The 23,395-nt window shown below is 44.3% G+C and overlaps 1 protein-coding gene across 1 annotated transcript; it reads right to left on the minus strand.

Moving 5' to 3' along the window:
* Window positions 1-380: 380 nt before the first annotated feature.
* Art4 (ADP-ribosyltransferase 4 (inactive) (Dombrock blood group)) lies at window positions 381-14,940 on the minus strand. The gene is made up of 3 exons (XM_059256975.1): window positions 14,512-14,940; window positions 11,586-12,294; window positions 381-888 (listed from the first exon to the last, which is right to left on the minus strand). Exons 1-3 carry the CDS (start codon window positions 14,701-14,703, stop codon window positions 776-778), a joined length of 1,014 nt encoding a protein of 337 aa, XP_059112958.1. The 5' UTR covers window positions 14,704-14,940; the 3' UTR covers window positions 381-775.
* Between the last annotated feature and the right edge of the window lie 8,455 nt (window positions 14,941-23,395).

Raw genomic sequence — 23,395 nt, forward strand, 5'->3', positions numbered from 1 at the left:
AGGCTATAACTGGATAGTCATCTCTATCACCAAGGATCTCTGGCCAACTCATAGGCAAGTGGTGTCCTGATTGGATAAGAATGCGACTGGCAAAGAGGATACCATGTACATATGGCTTTCAGTAACAGTGTGATAAAGGCCTTTTCCAGGTCTGGCTAAGCAGCTGCAGCAGGAGAGTGGTCCTTTGTGAGATTCCTGCCAGGGCAGTGCAAAGAAGACACCTCAGGGCCAACGTTCTGCCCATTGTCTGTCTGGACTCACATCTCTCCTCCTGTAAGAATGCTTTGAATGTTGAGACCTGGTGGTTTGAATGTTAATGCTCCTTATGTGTTTGAGTACTTTGTCCCCTGCTGGAGGCATTATTTTCCCCATAGCTTCAGGAGGTGGAGCTTTGTTGGAGGAAGTGAGTCATGGGAGGAGGGGCTTGTGGTTTGGTACCCTGCCCACTTACGCTTCTGTGGTGCCTGGTGCTCCTGGTGCCATGCCGTTCGGGCCATGATGTTCCGTGCATTTATAAGTTAAGTAAAGCTTTCCTTCCCAACTTTGAGCTTCTGCTTTTGGTTTTGGTCACAGCAACAAGGAAAGTAACCAATATACATAGATCCCTTTTAGGTAAAGGTTTGAGACAGTCGTCTTCTGCCTTATTTAGGGCTGGTTTTGAATAAACTTATTTTCTTCCATCAACTTCTGTCTCTGTGTCTTCTGTGGTGTGGTGGGAAGTGTGGACCTCAGATTCTGGTAGCAAAAAGATAAGCAAAATGTTTAAATAGTTTCTTTAAAAAGGAGCCAGTGGATTCCTTTGCTCTCTGTTTTTGGAAGAGATAACAACACTGGCCACGAAGAGCCAAACAATAACCATTGGAGCAGGGGTGCACTTCTTGCCAGAAGCTGTGGAAAACAAAGAAGACACCAGTTAGAGATGACCTGGGGGGAGAGAGTTTTAAAACATTTTTAAAGCAGGGTGTGGTGACACACAGCTTTAATCCTAGCACTTGGGTGCCAGAAGCAGGTGGTTCTCTGAGTTCAGGGCCTACATAGCAAGTTCCAGGCCAGCCAGGGCTATGTAGTGAGGTACTGCCTCTAAATAAATAAATAAAAATAAATATTTTTACACACGCACACATGTACACACTTGAGATGGGGTCTCACTATGTAGTTCTGGCTGGTCTGAAACTTGCTATGTAGATAAGTAGCCCCTAACTCACAGAGATCCACCTGCTTCTGCCTCCTGTGCAAGATGTAGTTTTATTTTGAAATCTGAGTGCATGCCTGTGTACCTGTGTGGAAGCATGCACACATGAGTGTAGGTGCCCATACAGGTGCCTGTGAGCCACCAGTTATGTGTGCTGGGAACAGAACTGCATTCTTCTGACAGAGCGGTTGCAACTCTTCACTGATAAACCTTCTCATCAGCCTCAACAGCAGAGAATCTTTGCTGTGGGATGGTCTGTATGTCAAATGTGTTGCTGATTGGTCAATAAATAAATCACTGATTGGCCAGTGACCAGGCAGGAAGTATAGGCGGGACTAACAGAGGAGAATTGAGAGAACAGGAAGCTGGGTGAAGGAGACACTGCCAGCCACCGCCATGACAAGCCGCATGTGAAGATCCCGGTAAGCCACAAGCCACGTGGCAAGGTATAGATTTATAGAAATGGATTAATTTAAGCTGTAAGAACAGTTAGCAAGAAGCCTGCCACTGCCATACAGTTTGTAACCAATATAAGTCTCTGTGTTTACTTGGTCGGGTCTGAGCGGCTGTGGGACTGGCGGGTGAGAAAGATTTGCTCTGACCGTGGGCCAGGCAGGAAAACTCCAGCTACAAATCTTCTTTGTGAACTAGCTCATTTCTTATTCCTCAGTTTAACACAATGACTTCCTAATGGAGACATTTGAAGTCAGTTACTTTAAAAAACCAAAATCAAAACAACTCTCCATTGTGGTTTGAATGTAAATGCCCCCACGTGCTGTGTTCTTACACTCAGTGCCCTGCAGGTGGTGCTGTTTTGGAAGGTATGCGAACCCTTACTCATTGTGGGCGGGCCTTCCAGCTTTATAGCTTGGCCCAATTCTGTCTGCTTTGTGTTTCCTGCGCACCTAGCGTGAGAAGCTGCGTTATACTTCCGCCATAGCGCCTTCCACACTGTGATGGACTGCATCTCCCCAAGCTGTAAGCCCAAAGAAACCATTCTCCCTTAATGTATTTTGTCGTGGTATCAAAAAAGGAACCAACACAGCATCCTCTCAGGTTTCTGACTCAGAGAACATAAGTTATTCTGCATATGAGAGGCACAGGAAGAGGTCCAGAGACTTTCTCAGTCTCCCGGCCATCATCATCATCATCATCGTCATCCTCGTCATCATCACCATCACCATCGTCATCATCTTCATCACCACCATCATCATCATCGTTATCCTCGTCATCACCATCATCACCATCATCATCATCTTCATCACCACCATCAGCAGCAGCAGCAGCAGCATGATTCCACCCCCATCATCCCTGTCTTTATCATCATCTTCATCACTGCCATGACAGTTAATGTTTGATATTCTGGATCTGTTTTGAACCCTTAGTATGGAAAATGTGTGTTAATGCTTCTGTGTGGGCATGTGTGTAAATGCCAGTGCACATGTACATTTCCAGCACACAGGGAATGCTCAATGAATATATACAGGATGCATGACTTCTAGCTGCTGTTTAATATGGTGATGCTACACATCAGACACAAAAGTGACATTACCACCTTATCATCCTGTCCATCCTCTTCAGCTCTTTTCATAATAATTGGGATAATAATTTTTATTATTTTTTAACTGTGGCATGTGTGTGTGGCGCCTGGATATGTACAGGTGAGTGCTGGCACCTGAGGAAGCATCAGAGGCATTAGAACCCCTGGAACTGGAATTACAGGGAGGTAGTTGTGAGCTGGCTCATAAGGTTCAGGAAACCAAACTCAGGTCCTTTGCCAGAGACCAGTACAAGATCTTAACTCCTGTGGTAGTTTGTACGCAATTGGCCCCATAGTCTCATAGGGAGTGGCACTATTAGGAGGTGTGGCTTTGTTGGGGTGGGTATGGCCTTGTTGGAGGAAGTGTGTCATTGTGGGGGTGGGCTTTGAGGGTTCCTGTGCTCAGTGTTGCATTTGACTTCCTGTTGGCTGCAGCTCCTTCAGCACCACAGCAGTGTGCATGCCCCCATGCTCCCTGCCGTGATGATAATGAACTGACCCTGTGAAACTGTAAGCGAACCACCTCAATTGTTTCCTTTGTAAGAGTTGCCGTGGTCATGGCATCTCTTCACAGCAATAGAACACTGACTGAGACAACTGCTGAGCCTTCTCTCCATCCCCAATTTCTATTTTTCATGCCATCCTCCCAGGTTAAATTAACTTTTCCTTCCTGTTAATCTTTAGAGTAGTTCCTAGCAAAAAGTGGGCACTTAGAAGGTACTAGACCTCCTTTGTGTCTGTCGGTCTATCTGTCCTTATGGTCAATCTCACTAAAGCACGTGTTTATACCGTTAACCCATTATCCCTCCTCCATGTGCAAAGGACTTCCCAGTTTCTTGCTTCTGTGTGAGCGGACACCTAAGCCACGTCATCTCCACAAGCCGGCACTGCCTCCTTTTCATAAGCAGAGTAACCAGCTCAGAGGTTCAGGCATCGATCAGCACGAGGCCTCAGAACTGCTGACACACCCTGACTCCAGAGTCTACTCACTTTTTACCCCACAGGTCAGATTCAGTTCTTTCACAGACCTGGTCTCAGCCTAGAGCTCACTATGTAGTTCAGGCTGGCCTTGAACTTGCAGCAATCCTGCCTCAGCCTCCCCTATAGTGTGCCAAGATTAGTCATCAGACACTATAAGCAGCTAAATTATTTGTTCTTTTACTCAGTCCCCTGAGACAATCACTCTGCGTCAAGGTCAGTGGTACACCACAGGCAGGAGAAAGATACTTCCAGAGAACTGAAGTCCAGGGTTGTTGTAGAATATTATTTTAAGGTGTGATACTTTTGTTTATGTTGCATTTGTTTAACTCTGCAAAGTTGTGTTACTGTGCCTGTGTAAAACACCTGATGGTCTAATAAAAAGCTGAATTGCCAATAGCAAGGCAGGAGAAGGATATGCAGAGTTGGCAGGCAGAGAGAATCTATAGCAGGAGAAATCTGGGGGTAAGAAAAGAAGAAGAGGAAGGAGCAAGAGAAGGAGGATGCTAGGGACCAGCCACCCAGCCACCCAGCCAGCCATGGAGTAAGAGTGAAAGTAAGATACACAGAAGTAAGAAAAGGAAAAAGCCCAGAGGCAAAAGATAGACGGGATAATTTAAATTAAGAAAAGCTGGCGGCCGGGCGGTGGTGGCGCACGCCTTTAATCCCAGCACTCAGGAGGCAGAGCCAGGCGGATCTCTGTGAGTTCGAGGCCAGCCTGGTCTCCAAAGCGAGTTCCAGGAAAGGCGCAAAGCTACACAGAGAAACCCTGTCTCGAAAAAACCAAAAAAAAAAAAAAAAAAAAAAAAAGAAAAAAAAGAAAAAAAGAAAAGCTGACTAAGACAAGCCAAGCTAAGTCCTGGTGTTCATAATAAAGACTAAGCCTCGGTGTGTGATTATTTGGGAGTTGGGTAGTGGGCCCCCCAAAAGAGAAAAACAAACAACAATACAGAGTGAAATGAACCGGGGAAGAGCCGTACTGGAGCTCGATGTCTAAGCTCTCCCAGGGTCAGAGGGCCTGCTAAGGGCCTTTGCACACATTGTCGTTTCTTCTCATCAGAATCTTATAGGGTGAGTTTAAACAATAGCTTCCCTTTTCCACGCAGAGCAACAGGTGCAGAGACTAAGCCACTCCCCCAAGACCACGACACTATTGCTCAATTGCTTGTCACTGGCAGAGGTCACAGGTAAAACTAAGCTGCTACAAACAGCTGGCTTTGTTTTTCTAGAAGCATGGCAAGGATTTTGATGATTTGAAATATTTTGACATAAATCCTTCTTTGTAAATCCAGCAATAAAGAGCAGATTGTGTGGTGTGTGTGTATGTGTGAGCGTATGCGTATGTGTGTGGCACTCATTGTTTGGCTGAAAGGAATTACTTAAGAGAGAAAAACAAATTAACATTCTGTTGGCATAGTTTGGATCTTTTAATAAACATGAAAACATGTTACTATGGTTACCAGTACAGCTCACGTGAGGGGTAACAAAGTAATTACAAGGGAGACAGGGTAGTTTAGAATGACTTAATTTTTCTTTTTCGTATTTTCTCCCTTGAATCTGTTTTGCTACCAGTTTGAATCCTTAGCTTAATTTTGAATGGTTCAGTACTTGGTACTTTGAATTTGGGCTGCAAGTTTAGAAGACCAAACCGGTTTATTGTAACATAACCCAAAGGACAGGGCAAGTTCTGGTTTTTAATATACTGTTTCTCATTGAGACAAAGACAGTATCCTAACCGGTTAATTTTAAGTCTGGTTTTCTTGTTGTTTGCTTGTTTCTTTTTGTCATGTAGCCCATGCTGGCCTCAGACTCCCAATATAAGGTAAGAATGACCTTGAACTCCCAATCCCCTCTCTTCTTCCCAACACACCGGGGTTAGAGGCACGTGCCACCATGTCTGGCTGCATGGTGTCTTTTAAAGAATCATCTCTTGAGTTACAAGGGAAGAGGAGGGGACGTATACTCATCTGGCTCATAGGGGCTTTGGGAATATGCAGGGAGTATGGCTTCTGCTAATGGAAAGATAAGGTAAGAGCGAGAAACAGTCTTAGAGGATCTGAGTTTCTTTAGAAATTAGGTGTCAGTGTTCCAGAACATCTGTGAGTTCCCTAGACAGACCTTAGTGGGAGAAGTGAGCCATAGAAGCTATCTAGAAAAATCAGGTCTGGGGAGAGTTCACTGACCCTACTTAGGAAAGGAACTGCCAGGAAAAAAATCTACGGCACTAAGCTAGGTGTGTGGTGGCTCATGCCTGTAATTCCAGCACTTGGGAGGCAAAGGCAGGAGGGTCCGAAGCTTGAGTAGGGAGTAAGTTCTAGAACAGCCTGAGACCTCATCTAAGAAGAAAAGAAAGTAGTTGGTAGCGCTCCTCTCCTCCCAGGGTTCACATGTGGATCATTCAGATACAGTTCCAGGAAGCTGGGGTAATTAGAACGTTATCAATGAGCACAAATGGCTCAAGGGACATTTCTTACGACATGAAGAGCATCCCCTAGTGTGGTGGTGGCAGAAAAATCAAAAGAAAACACTGCAGTGATCAACCGAGAACATTCTGAAGCCAGTTACGTTTGTCATCAATCAAGATAAGCAAGTGCTAACTATGTCCAATCCAAGATCAGACAGCCACTGTGTCCTCGGCTCAAGTGAAGGTTAGCCGCTAGACTGTGGCAGATGAGGCTAAAGGGGGGTCTCCCAGAACCGGGTGGGCCAGTCTCCTCTCCACCTTCCTTCAGAGTCCATGCTCAAAGGAAGAAAGAGCCCTCCCGAAGCAAGTGCTTATGTCTCCTTTTTAGCCTTCCAGAAACTTCCATAGTTGGGGCAGCCAGGAGGACACCAGATTCTAGTGCCAGCTCTTGGCAGACATACATGTCTCTCCTTTTTCCGTTTCTGGAAAAAAAAAGTCACCTAGCATGCTGTTGTACGCCTACCCTGCCAGCCTCCACCATTTACAGGTTCACTTCCGGAGGCTGCACAAGCTTGTAATTGACAAATCTCTGGAAAAATAAATTTGTTTACATTACAAAAGAAATGGTTACATACTGCTGGTGACCACACTGTAGACATTCGGGTTTGACTCCAGCGCCTTTCTCTTGACAAGGGGTTGGATGGACTTCGGATCATAATCTTCTTTAGGCTATCAGGTATCAGAACTGCTTCTAGCCTAGTGACTTAGACGTGACTGGGAGATAGTAAGAGGCTTCATTCCTCCACCATTAATCATGCCCTCAACAAGAGGTGGCTGACCTGTCTGGTTGGGGACTACAGCTTACAGGTAACATTGATTTATCATTTACAGTCTGCTAAGGAATGTTAAGTAATTTATCATCTTAGTTTACTTAATCTTCATAAAAGCCTTATAAGGTTATGTTCTAATGCTCATTATGGAGTTTTTCTCTCTCTTCTTATGTGAGCTCTGGGGACTTGGACTTGGCCTCCAGCATGCTCTACAGCCACTCTAGCCTTGGTACTGCTCATCCTGCAGAAGAAGGGCTTAAGCTATTTGACCAAGAACGTGCAGCTAATGAGTGGTACAGACGGTTGTGGAACCAAACATGGTGGATCTGGGGGCAAGCTGCCCAGTTCCCTGCCTTACTCTTGAATACTTGGTTCTCCAGGCCCTGTCCACAAAGAGCTTATAGGGCAACACAAGGTCATTGATTTTCCTAAGTATGTAATGGTTTCATGTATTCACTGAAGACAAGCCAAACATCCAATGTCTGATAATATATACGGCTATCCCAGCTAAGTCCTAACTCAAGGCTGAGTTAAAGCTGTGTTTAAGTAGTTTCATTACAGGAGAGCAGTGTGTGTGTGTGTGTGTGTGTGTGTGTGTGTGTGTGTGTGTGTGTGTGTGGCAGGAGGAGGGGGGTCCGAGCATCTCTTTTTTTCTCTTTCTCTGTCTCATTTGTTCTTTGCAGTACTGGGTCTGAAACACAGGCTCTTGTGTATCCTAAGCAAGTGGTTTCCCAGTGAGTGACATCCTCAGCTTTGTTCTGGAATACTTTTCTTTGAAGTTGACAGAAGGGCAATATATATTCCCCCAGTCTTGTATTTGTGTTTCGAGTTGTTGTTTTCTCCCCCCTTTTTTTTAGACTGGGTCTCATGTATCTCAGTCTGGCCTTGAACTTGATATACTGTCAAGGATGGCCTTGACCTTCTGATCCCCTTGCTGGGCGGCAACACGAAGAGGTGAAATGGGATCCCCAGCTTTTCCTAAAGAACGTGCTCTTCTTTTGTCTACTGTGACATCTTAAATGTCTCTCTCTCTTTTTTTTTTTTTTTGAGACAGGGTTTCTGTCTCTTTTTTAAAGGTTGTTTCTCACAGTATCTCCAGAGCTGCTTTTAAAACACTGATCAATTAAATAACCCACTTCTTTTCTGCCTTTAAATTATGTGTGCTGGTTAGTGTTTCATCAGCTTGGCATAAGCTCTGTGTAATTTGGGAAGAGGGACTCTCAAGTGAGAAAATGCCTCCATAGGATTGTTCTATATAGGCAGATGTGTAGGGCATTTTCTTAACTAGTGATTGATGGGGAAGGGCCCAGCTCATTGTGGGTGCTGCCATCCCTGGGCTGGTGGTCCTGGGTTCTTTAAGAAAGCAGGCTGAGCTAGCCATGGAGAGCAAGCTAGTAAGCAGTACTCCTCCATGGCTTCTGCATCAGCTCCTGGTTCCTGCTCTGATCTCCCTGGATGATGGACTGACTCCAAGCTGTAAGATATAATAAATTTTTTCTTCTCCAAGTTGCTTTTGGTCAGGGTATTTATCACAGCAATAGAAACCTAACTAAGACACTGTGCATTTTTAAATGTTTACTTGTTCTATGTTATGTGGATGAGTGTTTTGCCTGAGTGTATGTCTGTGTATGATTTGCATGCATGGTGCCCACAGAGGCCAGAACAGACATCAGAGCAGGAGCTGGAGTGCGAGTCACCATGTGGGTGGGTACTAGAAACTGAATCTGAGTCTTCTGGAAGAACGGTCAATACTCATAAGCCCTGAGCCATCTTTCCAACTCATTTTAAGGAGAAGGTCTCACACATCCTAGGCTGGCCCTGAATTTGCTATCTAATGAGAGGATGACACTGGACTTCTAATCTTCCTGCCTACACCACAATGCCTGGTTTTATGCCATGTTGGGGTTCTACCTCAAGGCCCTTGTGCTGATCAGCATCTTCCCAGATGAACTACAAACCCCAGCCCTGGACTTCCTACAACTTTTTGTTATTGCTGCTGTTTGTTTGGTGTCTGCAGTTGTTGTGATAGGGTCTTGCTAATAGCTGTCACTGGCTCTCTGTAGACCAGGCTGGCCTTGAACTCACAGAGATCCATCAGTCTCAGCCTCCCAAGTGCGGGGATTAGGATTGTGTGTGCTACCATGCCTGGCTGATGTCCTCCATACTTCTGACGACTTCTCATCACCCACAACTTAAGGTAGGTTCAAGGCCAATCAGGTCCACCAGAACCTGCTGCCCAGAGAAGCCCCCTGATCCCTCTCTAGGCCTCTCTCCTTCTCACACACTGCTCTCCAGCCACCCTGGGCTCAGTGGTTCCCCATGATTTCACTGTATGTTTTCTCTCTTTCACTGAAAATCCCCGTGCCCGTTTCAAGTCCCACGTAGCCCTCTGTTGGGAAGCTCACCTCACCTTCTCCAGAAGCAGAGTAGCTCCCTGCATGGACCAGCGGTAACCCATCTGCTGTATCACTTGGGACTTTCAAATTCATACATTAATTTCTGCTCCCATTGTTCATTAGATTCAAATCCCCCCAGAATAATGGTTTTGTTTTGATTCATTCTGTGTTGCCAGGATATCCAATCATAACAGAATAGGGTTAACAGATAGAAAACTAGAAAGTAAAAATTTTACTTTTTGTGTTAATTTGAGAACTTCTTATTCATATAATGACCTTGACTTCCCTCCTGAAGAAAAAAGTTTGATGGAGAAGATGAAAAAATATATATCATGTACTATCTCCTGTTGTGGAATATTACTTTGACTATGTAAAGGTGTGTTGCATTTGTTTATGTTGCATTTATTTAACTAGGCAAAGATGCATTACAATGGTTTATGCTGCATTTATTTAATTATGTAAAGATGTGTTGCATTTGTTTCCCCTTGCCTGCCTAAGGCATCTGATTGGTCTAAATAATAAAAAGCTGAATGGCCAATAGCTAGGCAGTAGAGGGGTGGGTGGGGCTGGTGGGCAGAGAGAAGAAGAAGGAGGGGAAATCTAGGTTCCAGAGAGAATGAGAGGAGAGAGAAAGAGGGAGACAGAGAGGGAGACACCCAGGGCCAGCCAGACTGACAGACATGGAGGAAGCAGTGAAAGTAGGACGTATGGAATGAAAGAAAGGTAAAAGGCCCCAAGGCAAAACACAGATGAAAAGAAACCGGTTAATTAAATTATAAGAGCTAGTGGGACAAGCATAACATAAGGCTGAGCATTCATAACTAATAACAAGTCTCCATGTCCTGATGTGGTAGCTGGTTGGTGGCCCAATGTGGGGTGCCAAATGTGTTATGCTTTCTCTTGGGCCACCAACCAGCTCCCACATCAGGACATGGAGACTTGTTATTAGTTATGAATGCTTGGTCTTATCTTATGCTTGTCCCACTAGCTCTTATAATTTAATTTAACCTGTTTCTTTTCATCTACATTTTGCCTCGGGGCCTTTTACCTTTCTTTCTTTCTATATGTCTTGCTTTCAACACTTTCTCCATGTCTGGCTAGCTGGCGGATGCCTGCCTCTCCTTCTCTCTCATTCTCTTCTCTTTTTTTCTTCTTTCTCAAGCCTGGATTCCTTCTATGTATTCTCTCTGCCCTCCAGCCCTGCCTATCCCTCTCCTGCCTAGTTATTGGCTGTTCAGCTTTTTATTAGACCAATCAGATGCCTTAGGCAGGCAAGGTGAAACAAATGCAACCCATCCTTACATAATTAAACAAATGTAACATATCTTTGCCTGGTTAAACAAACACGACATAAACAAATGCAACACACCTTTACATAGCTAAAGTAATATTCTACAGCACTATCTCCTCTAATCAAGGTTTTTTAAATGTTTATATTTCCTGTATAATACTGTAAATCTTCCTTTACCACCAATTTTTCTTTCTAGAAGTTTTATCAATTTCTAGTCAACGGTGGTCTGAAAATTTTACTTGAAGAATCTCAGAAACGTCACAACTCATAAATTTTAGATTAGGAATCTTCCTGAGTATCAAGTTGAAATCTCGTGTGGTTTTGCTCCATCCTGATTGAGATGGGAATCACACCTCTGTCTAGCGGTTCCACCCTGTATATGCTACCAGCCTATGTTGCTTCTTGGATTTCATCTTATCACAGTGCATTGTGTTACGTCACATTACAACAAGAAGGAGGATTAAACTGCAATAAGATATTTTGGGGACACAGAGTGAACATTTAAATAACCTCTGGCTTATAATAAATTCAATATCATAGGTATGTATGTATATATATAGTAAAAACCTATTGTATATGTAGGGTTTGGTAGTACCTGAGGTTTGTAACCATATGTAGGGTTTGGTAGTACCTGAGGTTTGTAACAATCCTCTGGGGTTGCTGGAACAAATCCCCATGGATAAGGTGGTACCGATGCAGAATCTCTTTTTTATTTTTATTATTTTAGAGGTGGTAGGTGAGAAATAAAGCAGAAAGTCAATTTAGTCTGTCAGTTCCATTATCACTGGAGGTCAGTATCCTTGTTTCCATTCCTCTACTCCAGCCCACTCAGGAAAAAAACCACAATCATCATCATCATCATCAACAACAATAACAACAATAATAAAAACCTTCTATAAACAAAGAGTGATCTATGAGTCTGATAAATATAGATTCGATATAGAGCAGGCTCACCTTTTAGCAGCTGGCAGTTATATGTGCTCAGGTTTCCAGCAGACCGCAAGTTTATCAAATCTCCATTGGGGTTGTGGCTCTTACTTGTGACTTCAAATAATTCATAGGGGGGGATCAAGACTTCTTTCCTGAGACAGAAGTCTTGCACAGAGGCACCCAGGCAAGTAACAATAGTAAACAGTGTTCGGTTTCCAGACACTCGTGTCTCCTCTCTTAGCAGGGAGGCAGAAAGGAACTGGCCGAATCGAATGGTGGCCCCAACATTGACGTCAAATTTCATGTTCTTCATCCCATGGTGCACCTTGTAGCACAGGCTGCTGTTCTTTGTGGAGCTCTCTTTCCTCAGCAGCTGGATCGCTGAGGTGAGGTAGTAGTGCAAATACTTGAAGTGGAATGACTGTCTGTACTGGCTGGGAGACCCAACAGTGCTGGCCATGGCCATAGCAAAGTCAGAGCTCACATTTTGATTCAAGGTGTAGACCAAAAGGGCCACAGCGTGTGTGGTGGTCATACTCTCCGGGATAGTCTTGTCTTGGCTCAGCCAGGTTAAATGGGCTTTTTGCCATGCTCTGGAGTAATACTTATGAGTGCTTATTTCCTTCATAAAGTAGTCTCCGTGGCTTAGCTCCTCCATGACCTGCTTGCTACAGCCTTGGTATTGATCGTCAAAGGAATCTGGTGCCAAGTCAAGGTCTACCTTAAGAGAAGCCTATAAGAAAAAGTAATCTTGATTTGTATTACTCAAGTCTGATGGAAATGAAGTTGCAGATTTGTTGTGCCCTATAGTGTTTTACATGGAATGGTCAAGCATGTCCATTATAATGACTCCCATATTATTCCTACCTGGGCTGGGATTGTCATTATTCATAGCAGGTACAGAAAACTCAAAGGCTTATCTTCCCAGGGTGAAAGTGTTCTGTACCATAGAACTCACCGTGTTTCTACATGTTGAATTTGTTGAAGAAATAAAGCATTAACCTTAGAGTTTAATTATACTTTCCACTTCCTTTAGTTTCACTTCATATTCTCTCATGGATGTCACAAAGAATGTTAAGAGCTGGGTATAGTGACTCATATTTATAACCCTGGCACTGGCAAGGCTGAGGTGGGAGAATTGCTATGAATTTGAGGCCTGCCTGGCTACATAGTGAGTTCAAGGCCAGCCTGGGTTACAGTGTATGACCCTGTCTCAACCCAACCCAACCTAGTTCAAACAAAACAACCGTGTGTGTGTGTGTGTGTGTGTGTGTGTGTGTGTGTGTGTGTGTGTAAACTTTACATCTTACTGTGCGTGTGCATGTACATGGAGACCAGGGTCAATGTCATGGGTCTTCCTCCACTGCTCTCCACTTTATTTTTTGAGACAAGGTCTCCCAGTGAGCCAGAAGCTCAGCAGTTGAGCTGAGTGCTTGGCCAGGGATCTCTGGAGCTCTGGGGACCTGTTCGTCTCCACACCCCTTTCCCACTGCCAGCACTGGGGTTATAGACATGCGTCCCATCACACCTGGATTTCATGTGCATTCTTGGGACCCAAACTTAAGTCCTCAAGCTTGTGCGTCAAGCACTGTAACCCCCGAGCCTTCTTCCAGCCCCCCTATATTAAAGCTTTTAACTTTATAAGTGATACGTAGTGTTAGATTCTCCAAGAGAGACTTGTTAAAAAACAATCTTCTTGCTTACTTAGAGTCTGGGGACAAAAAGGAAGAAAAAAAAGCAAATATGGGAGCTGAAATATCACCCTTCTTCCCCAATAAGACTGTGTAGGTGCATGCAGCTTTGGGTCTGGTGGCAAGTCGACTTAAAAGAAAGTTCCAGACCCAGTCAGACTGTCTCAGCAGTTGCTGGCAGGACTGAGGCCTCTCAGATAACATCTTGTCATGGGGGAAAAGCCCTCATGCCATAGAGATTAGGTTAACCAAGTTCCAGAGTGGAGAACAGAGCTGAACTCCATGCGGGCAGTTATTCCTCTAAATCTTACCCAGAAAGCAATGTTTCCAGGGGAGCCGAGTGAGTGAAGAGTGAGACAGTGCCTAGGAAAGTCCCTCCTCTGGGTAGTAAGGGGCTGGAAAGTACGCTCCACTCTGTTGTGGTGGGGGAAACACTTGAGTATTGTCTGGAGAGGGTTGGAGTGAAGCCAGAGGCTTGGAAAGAGGCTCCCTGGGTTCCATCGGCTCATTATTGAGAACCTTATTTGAATTACCTACAGCCAAACAGATGCTGATTTCTAGGCAAAGTAATGACGCTTTTCTCATGAACAGTACTCATCAAAAGGCAAGATTCTGTCCAAGGTCAGTGTGGTTGAGAGTGGAACTAGAAAGCACACAATTTGGTATTTTAACCATGTGGTTTACGATGACATGCTTTCTAGTTGCATATAATCTAGATCCAACTTTTAAGACTGATTGAATGATGCTAACCAGTACATCAGATTTTAAAATAAGCTTCCAGTAATCCAAGCCAGGTCAAGCCAAGCATCACATTCTGTCAAATACTACAGTGAACTTCATCACGTTTTTAACACGTCACCAGATCTCGAATATTTCCCTGTATCATTTGTTATCATTAGCCCATTTTCAGTATATAGACCTTTAAGTTAGAATACTCAAAACTTGTGCTGTCTCTACAAAGTTGTCTCCAGTCAAATAGGATTTTTTTCATATTATTTGTCCTGTGGAAACAGTATTTTAATACTCACAAAGAATCAGGAAAATAACTCTATGGCACTCACTTCCATTGTGCCAAATTTATGAATTATAAAAAGTTTAAACTTTTTGTATACCAATTGTTTCCATCACTTCACTAACATCGTTTGTTCCTAGGTTGCCAGTGCCTAAGTTTTGATCACTTAGGTGCCCACCACGTGAACGTCCTATTGGTGCATAGATCATGAAGATCACCGAGAGACCCACTTTTCCATTGCCCCTACCTCAGAGCTCCTGGCGGGTGTCTGCAGAGCACAGAGCAACAGCAGCTGCAGCAGCAGCAGCTTCAGCTGTCCTCCTGGAAGCCAGAGCTTTACCCTCCTGTCTGCAGCACTTGATAGAGGCGTCCTCTTGGATCTACCGGTCAGCAGGCCACAGTCCGCATCAGGAGAACTTCGTTGCCCCGAGAGCCCCATTCCGAAGTACTGTCTAGAGTCTCTCTTTGGTATTTTATATTCGGGCTGCGTCTGAGGTTCTGCTCCTGCTGAAGCCGCTGTGACTGACTTCTGCTGAACATCAACAACCGACAGCTTCCTTCAGCTCCTTTGTAAAGTCGAAGTCCCCCGAAAGAGCTAGAGGTGTGGGGCACACAAAGATTTCCAACTCGAGTCAGTTTCAAATTTAAAAAAGGCAAAAACTCACTCCTTATCTAGTCGGCGTCCAGGGGGAATGTCAAGGATCTGTTCAGGGTCAGGTTTTGTAGTTCAGCCTTGCCTTTCCCAGAATGGCAGGAAAAAGCATGTTTGGTGGTGCTTGGGGCCAAGTCTCATTATCTGGAGCCCCAGGCTTTCATTGTGAGCAATACCAGAGGCATGTGCCGTGCAGCTGGGGAGATGCAATCTTAAGGTGGCCTGTGTCAGGCTCATCTGGTGGTGCAGATAGCCCTGCCCTGGATGATCCTCCACAAGCCGCACACGCTTTAAAAGTTGTATGTTTTGCTGTTTTTCCACAGTGCGTTTGAAACATCCCCATCCGGAGATGGTGGCCATTTGGTTCGTAGCTCTGAACATTTATTTCTTCTGAGAACTTCAGGTCCCCAATCCATGTAATTCCGTGATGAATCCCCCACACAGGAGTTAAGTCAGCACTTCCATGGTTAGGCACTTCCTGCTCAACTCTGAATTCCATTCCACTACTCCTGACCTTTCAGACTCTGCTATCTCACAGACATTGTCTATTTATGTTTTCTGACTCTTATCTAACTCTGAAGAGAAACCAAATCCTGTTCTTGGAAATCCTGGTCTCGCTTCCTTTTTACAATTTTAAAGACTGGTCCATCCAAAGTCTCTGAAGATCTTGGCAGTTCTCCCTCAGCAGAAGCTCAGAGTATATAGAGAAGCTATAAAAGAGGAAACACAAGTTATCCAAAACCCATTGCTTGGAGAAAGCCACCATTTTGACTTAAATTTTGGCCTTATACCCACCACCCATCACCCACCACCTACCACCTACCACCTGTCACTCATACATACACACACACAGCAGAAGTGAAGCCACAAGGCTTTTATACTGTTTCTCCTTAACATTTATTTATTTGTGTGTGTGTGTGTGTGTGTGTGTGTGTGTGTGTGTGTGTGTGTGTGTTCAACTTGAGTATCTTCCTTCATCATTCTCCACTTTAGTTTTTGACCGAGGCTCAGCTCACAGATTTGGGTGGCCAGTGTGGGGAGGCCTCCTGTCCCTGCCTGCCCGCACTGGGATTGCAGGCGTTCACTGTGCTCTTTTGTTGCTGTGTCTGATGAGTTTAAGCGAGTCAAACTGAGGTCCTCAAGCGTTCACGGCAAGTGCATTGCCAGATGAGCCGTCTCCCCAGCCCTGTTGATATATTTCTCAAGAGATCTATGTTTTTGAGACAGGGTCTCATGTATCCCTGACTGGCTTTGAACTCTCTGTGGAACTGAGGATGACACTCAACTTTTGATCTTCCACCAGAGTGAGCCATCATAAACCTGTTTATATCATACTGGGGCCCAAACCCAGGGCCTCATGCTAGGAAAGCAGTCTACCAACTTAGCAACATCCACAGCCATCCCCTTAACATTTTACTGTAAACAAGTCCCCTCATAATTCAATATTTATTCAAGTGTGTGTGTGTGTGTGTGTGTGTGTGTGTGTGTGTGTGTGTGTGTTGGACTTGCCTTGAATTCTTGATCCTCCATGCTCTGTCTCAGGAGTCCTGGGATTACAGGTGTGCACCATAACTCTAAGCTTCAGATAAAGTCATGTTTAGTGTTTCCCACTAATAACTAATACTTTATAAAATTATTTTGCTGGCTCACAATCAGAATGCATAGACAGAGACATTAAAACTAGAGAAAATTAGGCAAGAATAAGCATAAAAGAACATATCACTAAGAGGTGAATTTAGCCAGTTTCTTATTTGACTTTTTAAATGACTTTAAATAAGGCATATTTTACTTTGTAATTTCTTTCTTCTTTCCTTCCTTCCTTCCCTTTCTTTCTTTCTTCTTTCCCTTCCTTCCTTTCTTCTATTTCTTTCTCTCTCTTTCTTTCCTTCCTTCCTTCTTTCTTTCTTTCTCTCTCTTTCTTCCTTCCTTCTTTTCTTTCTTTCTTTCTTTCTTTCTTTCTTTCTTTCTTTCTTTCTTTCTTTCTTTCTTTTGTGTGTGTGTGTGTGTGTGTGTGTGTGTGTGTGTGAGAGAGAGAGAGAGAGAGAGAGAGAGAGAGAGAGAGAGAGAGAGTCTAACTCTGTATCCTTGGCTAGCCTAGAACTCTCTATGGAGCTGTAGACCAGGCTGGCCTCAAAGTTACAGCGTGCACCTGCCTCTGCTTCCTGAACACTTTGATTAAAGGCCTGCACCACAGCCAGCTACTCGGTAAGTTTTAAACCTACCTTTCCATCTTACAACAATTCCGAACTGACAAGGAATTTTGAAACAGTGCAGGGAAGCCTGTGTACTCGGCCCCAGTGTCTTCCAGTAGCTCTGTCTCCTGAACCCCGACGCAGTCTTAAAACCAGGAAACAAACACGGGCAGGATGTGTGCAGTTCTGAGGCCTTCGTCATGTGGGTGGCCTCGAGGAGGCACAGCCGCTATCCGGGGGGCTGGAGAGACGGCTCAGCGGCTCAGTGGGTAACACGGCTTGCTGCGCTGACAGACGACCTGGGTTTGACTCCCAGCACCCACAGGGTAGCTCACAGCGGTCTGTAACTCCAGCCACAGGGATCCTACACCCTCTTCCAGCTTCTACAGGCCAAAGGCACACATGTGGTGCAGACGTACGTGCAGGCAAAACACCCACACAAAACAAACTATCAAAGAAATGTGAAACTATGTATCACTACAAAGACCTCCCCATGACCTCATGACCTCTAGGAGTCATGCCTTCCCTCTCCTCCCCACCATCCCTAACTCTAGAAATCCGTGTGAGTCTTCCCATCCTTGCAGCTCAGTCACATGAAAGTTACTGGATAAATAGATCACCCACGGTGCCATTTTTAAACTTTTTCCCATTTAGCATGATGCCCTTGAAGTTGACGTGCAGGATTTATGTTTTACGGTTGTACAATAATCCTTCTTTATGGTGCCCTCATTAACGGACCTGTGGAGTGCTCGGTCTCAATAAGACCATGCCCACTCTTAGTTCTGTTTAATGCTGCTCACTGTTACTTCCTGAACATCTGACCTTGGACCAGCTACTTAGCATCTCTGTTCCTCAAATTCCTGGTGGGTTAAATTGGGGTAAAATGGGTCCTGAAAGACCTCGGTGAAGTATCAGCCTAGAGATTGTTCAAGGAATAAAAACAATTGCTATTACAAGCGCCAAACTTTACTTAATCTGCACATATCGAGCTTATTTTCAATTTTGTACTATTGTTACTAACTCTTGAACATGTCTTCAGCATAAGTCTTGTGCGTGTTTCTCATAGTTTTGAAGGCATAATCCAGAGAACCGATCATTGAGACATGAATGTATATTTTTAGATTTAGTAGTAACTGCCAGCAATATTTGAAAATAGCCTCTTAAGATGTTTTAAATTCTCCAGATTCCTCATTCTCAGCTGTTGTGAGGATACTGAGGAATGGAGAGCACTGCAGTTAGCAGCTGAGCATTTGGACTGTGGCTCCTGTTCACTCTGCTGCCTAAATTAGCTTTGACGTGGTCTGCGCTGGGCCACAGTTTCCCGTAGACTGGAGGAATTTAAGAAGGGAGTCACAGGTCTGCTTAGTTGAGAGGGTCCTGTGCTTTGAGTCTTCGATTTATGTTTTTGTTTGTTCTTTCAGCCTACAAGAGAGCCTTAGGAAGAGATTTGAAAAAAGATTTATTTACTTATTTAAAATTTCATATCTTTATTTATTGTTATTGTAGGAATATTTTGCCTTCCTGTGCGTCTGTTCACCACGTGTGTGCCTGGTCCCTGTGGAGGTCAGAAGAGGGCATCAGAGCCTCTGGGACAGGAGTTACAGGCAGCTGTGAGCCACTGTGTGGGGGAGGGGAATCGAACTCAGTTCCTCTGAGCCATCTCCCGAGCCTCCAATTTGCTTATTTATTTATTTATTTATTTATTTATTTATTTATTTATTTATTTATTTATTTATTTATTTATTTATTTATTTATTTTGTTTATCTTCCACGTGCCTACATGGGTTTCTGTGCACCGTGTGTGTGCAGGCACCCGTGGAGGTCAGTGGGTGGCATGGAGTCCCCTGGAATTGGGGTTAGTTATGAGCAGTTGTGAGCCGTCTGATGAGGGTGCTGAGTACTGAACATGGGCCCTCTGCAAGAGGTTAAGTGCTTTTAACCTCTGAGCCATCATCTGCAGCCCCAGGAAGAATTTCTAAACTGTCATTCTGCAGATGGGGCTGCTGAAGTGAGGCTTTGGGAAGCTGAACGGCTTACTTATTCTTCTCTCCTTCACAGTCCCCTGTCTCCCCAAAGTCTAAATGACTGTGTCATTTTAAAATTATTATCTGGGATGGTTTTCTCAACGTTCGTACTCGGCGCCACTTCTAGAATATGACCACTAGAGGGCAGCAGGAACCTTAACAACACTTTAATGAGTGTGTGTTGGGGAGAGGTAAAGGGAAGTGTTTTTCAGTGTGATTTTCAGATCTTGCATTAAGTAGTTTACTCACTAGAGGGTCTTGTCTGGAGCGGGGGTGGGGTGGGTGGGCGGGAGAGAACTGTGTAGCCTTACAGGATTCTCTGCTGTTCCTGTTGAGATCTTGAACTTTTAGGTGTATCAATTTTATTGCAGTATTTTATTTTATTGCTAGAAGTTCATGCTATTCTCAGGAAAGCAGTTTGGGAGAGGCCCTGCAATTTGGTAGTCAGAATATTTTTGAGCTATTTGTATTTTAACTTCTCAGTTCTCATTTACCGTCAACATCTTTAGAGAGAGTGAAGCTGGCAGCTACTGATGTAACTGTGGATCCACTCTCAACCTGTTGAGAAGCAGCTAATGCTGAATCTGCACTCCAACATGTGGAAAAGTGTTTGTTGAATGAATGAATTAATGAATGAATGAGTGAATGTGTGAACAAATACTCCAAGTTACAGTACCTACTGCAACTCATTATCTCAATAAGTCCATTCATTCTGGACAGACCTCTTTTTAAAAAATATATTTTTATTAATTAAATATATTTTTATTAATTCTTTGAAATTTTCATGAATCTATTTCGAGCACATTCACTCCCCACTCCTCCCCCTAGCTCCTAGGTCTTCATCACTATCTTTTCTGTTGGTGTTTTTTTCTGTCACACCTGCCAGCTCCCAAATAGCCACATGGAGACTTCTTAGTAATTATGAAAGCTTGGTCAATAGCTTAGGTTTGTTCCTAACTAGTTCTTATAACTTAAACTAACCAATATCTTTTAATCTATGTTCTTTTATGTGGCTGGGTTGCCTTTACTCTGTGCTCCCTATGCTGCTTCCTCTCTGTCTGCTGGTGACTCTGCCTTCTTCCCAGCATTCTCTCTGCCCTCCCCCCCAAATCCTGCCTAGCTTATTGGCTATTTAGCTTTTTATTAAATCAATCAGAAGGCACTTTGGCAAAGACACATCTTCACAGTGTACAAAAAGATTATGCCACAGCACTTTCCCCCACCCCTCCCAACTTTGTATGCTTTTAAAATTTCTTTTTAAAGATATCCTCCCAGTTTGTGCTGCCCACATACTCACATGTTTGGGGTCATCCACAGGGGTGTGATTGGCCTGCCAGGGGACACCACCCTAAAGAAAACACTCTACCTTTCCCAGAAGCCATCAGCCATCAATAGCTGCTCAGGTAGTGGTGGGGGCTTGTGAGTCTCTCCCCGCTGCATGCTGACGTGTTGACTGGCTTCATGTGTGCGGCAACCACGGCTGCTGTGGGTTCAGGAGGGCACTGGTCCTGTCGTGTCCAGAAGACACCGTTCCACCCTGGTACTTCCTGACACTGGCTCTTACAGTCCTTCCACCCCTCTCCTGGGATGGTCTCTGAGGGGTGTGTGTGTGTGTGTGTGTGTGTGTGTGTGTGTGTGTGTGCTACAGATGTCCCCATTTGTGGCTGAGTACTCACTCCACTGACACTCAACTTTCCACTTCAATCAGCTGTGAATTTCTGGGCTATCGCTGTCCACTGCATGAAGAAACTTCTCTAGGGAGGACTGAGAGCCGCAGACTCAGAGAACAGTTTGATACTATGCTCAGTTAGAAACATAATAGGTGTAGACTCACCCCTGAAGCCTGTGAACACCTGAACCATGAATTCTTGGTCAGATTTATAGGACCAGGCATGAGTTTCCTCCTGTGCGGCAGGCCTTACGTCCAATCAGTAAGTGGCTGGTTACCCAGGTAACGTTTGGACCACTATTGCACTTATGGGCATATTTTACCACACCTTTGGGCACACTTCTTAATGGCCCTTAAGAATTATAAGGCCCAAATTAGCAGGCAGGCATATGTCCATGGACAGGGGCTGAGTCTGTCCAAATTCTAAGGACACAGCTAACAGCTGAAGACCCAACCGAGCTCTGGGACCATCTCATCACCTGGGCAGAACAGAGTCACCATGGTTACCAGGTCAGGAGTAACCGTTTGTTTAGGGCTGTTTCCAGTTGCTGAGTATTATGGACTGGGAAATTTGTAAAGAGGCACAGTCTTATGTAGGCTGAGATAAGTGTCACTACACCTTGCTTTGACCAGTTCTAGTGGTTGAACTTAGGGGTCATGTATGTGAGGTGAGCAGTCTTCCAACGCAGCCACATATCCAGCCTCCATAATAAAGATTTAGGGGCCAAAAGTGACTCAGTGGGAAAAGCACTTGCACCAAGACTGATGTCCTGGACCGTCACAGTGGAGGGAGACAACCTACTTCCCTGTGTTGTCTTCTGACCCCCAACAGGCTAAGTCTATCTCCCCCAAATATTTTAACAAATAAAAATGTATTGACACATGGCTTCTCAGAGTGGGATACCTGACACCTGGTGGAGCCTTCGTCCCGCATCTCAAGTGGCAGAGGGTATCACATGGTAAGAAAGTGAGGGTGCTAACTCCACGAGGGCTAGCCTCAGGATCTCACGAGGGCTAGCCTCAGGATCTCACCTCATCCTAATTACCTGCCACAGGTCCCACCTTCAAATACTGCTAAGGCAGACTTAGCAACTAAGTTTCTTGAGATAATTTGTTTTTCACCTGAAATATGTAAAATGTTTAATCATGTAAGGGATATGGAAAACATGCTGTTTTTTTACTTGTATTTATTCACTTGAAAAATAGAATGTAACCACACTGTAATTTTTATATTGCCTGAAATATTTTGCTGGGGTATATAAGCTGTAAGGGAAAAGGTAAAGATGGAGTTAGAAGGAAAACATCTAGACTGAGAGAATAAGGAAGAATAAAGATAAAGGAGAAGGAAAAGAGAGACAGAAGGAACATTTCTGAGTAGAGATAAGGAAAGCAAATATAGAACACAGAATAAAGAATACAGAAGAAGAATAAAGAAAGAAACCATCAAGAGAGAGTGTGAGTGTCTTTTTCCCTTACCCCCTCAAATAAAAAAGTCTAGTATGCCAACCCGATGGATTCCTCTCAAGCCAGGCCGTGAAACCCATCCCAGTTCTGTGGTGCTTGTGTGACAAAGCCTGCTGAGAGCCTGGAGTAGAACAGAAGCCATGAGAAGATCCCTCAGTACTCCCAAACCCCCCACTAAACATGAGACACAGAAGCCCACAGCTGTGTGAACACAGAGTTGTGGTTCCCTTAGGTGACTCCGACGTACCTAAACCTAAGTCCAGCTCAGAAGCTCACTAGGTTGGCTGGCTGCTCAACAGAAGGCCGTGTGTGTTCATTTCAGGTACCACTGACTTCTGTGGAATGTTATTTTGACGACATGAAGATGTGTTACATTTGTTCATGCTTCATTTGTTTAATTATGAAAAGATATGTTACATTTGTTTCACCTTGCCTGCCTAAGGCACCTGATTGGTCTAATAAAAAGCCGAATGGCCAATGGCTAGGCAGAAGAGGGATAGGCGGGGCTGGGGGGCAGAGAGAATAAATAGGAGGAATCTAGGCTTGAGAAGAATGAGAGAGAAGAAGAGGAGAAGATGGAGACGAGAACACGGGAGAAAGAGAGGGACACTCGTGGGGCCAGAAACCAGGCAGCTGCCAGCCAGCCACACACTGGAGGAAGCAGGAAAGTAAGACATAAAGAAAGAAAGGCAAAAAGCCCCGAGGAAAAGATAGACAAAGAGAAACAGGTTAGTCTAAGTTAAAAGAGCTAGCCAGAAATGAGTGTAAGCTAGGCTGAACATTCATAACTAATAAGTCTCTGTGTCATGATTTGTGAGCTGATTGGTGGGCCCAAAGAAAAAGCCTGATACAACAGACCTCGGTCTTCACTCTCTCTGCACACAACCCCCAAGACTCAGTAGAAAATTGTGATACACACACCTAAATAAAACATTAATTCCTCACACAGTTGGCTGCCAACTGTGTACGAATGAAGTTGAGGGTTTCCTGACTACAAATCAGGAATTCAGACCATTGTTAAGAGATCAAGCAACTCACAGAAATATAACCAAAGCTGTCCCAGACACTGGAGCTGTTAGACAGGGATTCACACCTCCAAGTTCCCACATTCTCTGGAACCTTCAGCACAT

The sequence above is a fragment of the Peromyscus eremicus genome, chromosome 3, assembly GCF_949786415.1.
Source record: "Peromyscus eremicus chromosome 3, PerEre_H2_v1, whole genome shotgun sequence".
NCBI lineage: Eukaryota > Metazoa > Chordata > Mammalia > Rodentia > Cricetidae > Peromyscus > Peromyscus eremicus.

What these genes read in the sequence shown, in the direction of transcription:
- Art4 (XM_059256975.1), bottom strand. Translation starts at nt 14,703, where the DNA reads ATGGGGCTCTCGGGGCAACGAAGTTCTCCTGATGCGGACTGTGGCCTG. An exon ending in CACCCGCCAGGAGCTCTGAG is followed by an intron (nt 12,295 to 14,511) that starts GTAGGGGCAATG and finishes TTTTTCTTATAG; the next exon opens with GCTTCTCTTAAGGTAGACCT. An exon ending in TAACTGCCAGCTGCTAAAAG is followed by an intron (nt 889 to 11,585) that starts GTGAGCCTGCTC and finishes TGTTTTCCACAG; the next exon opens with CTTCTGGCAAGAAGTGCACC.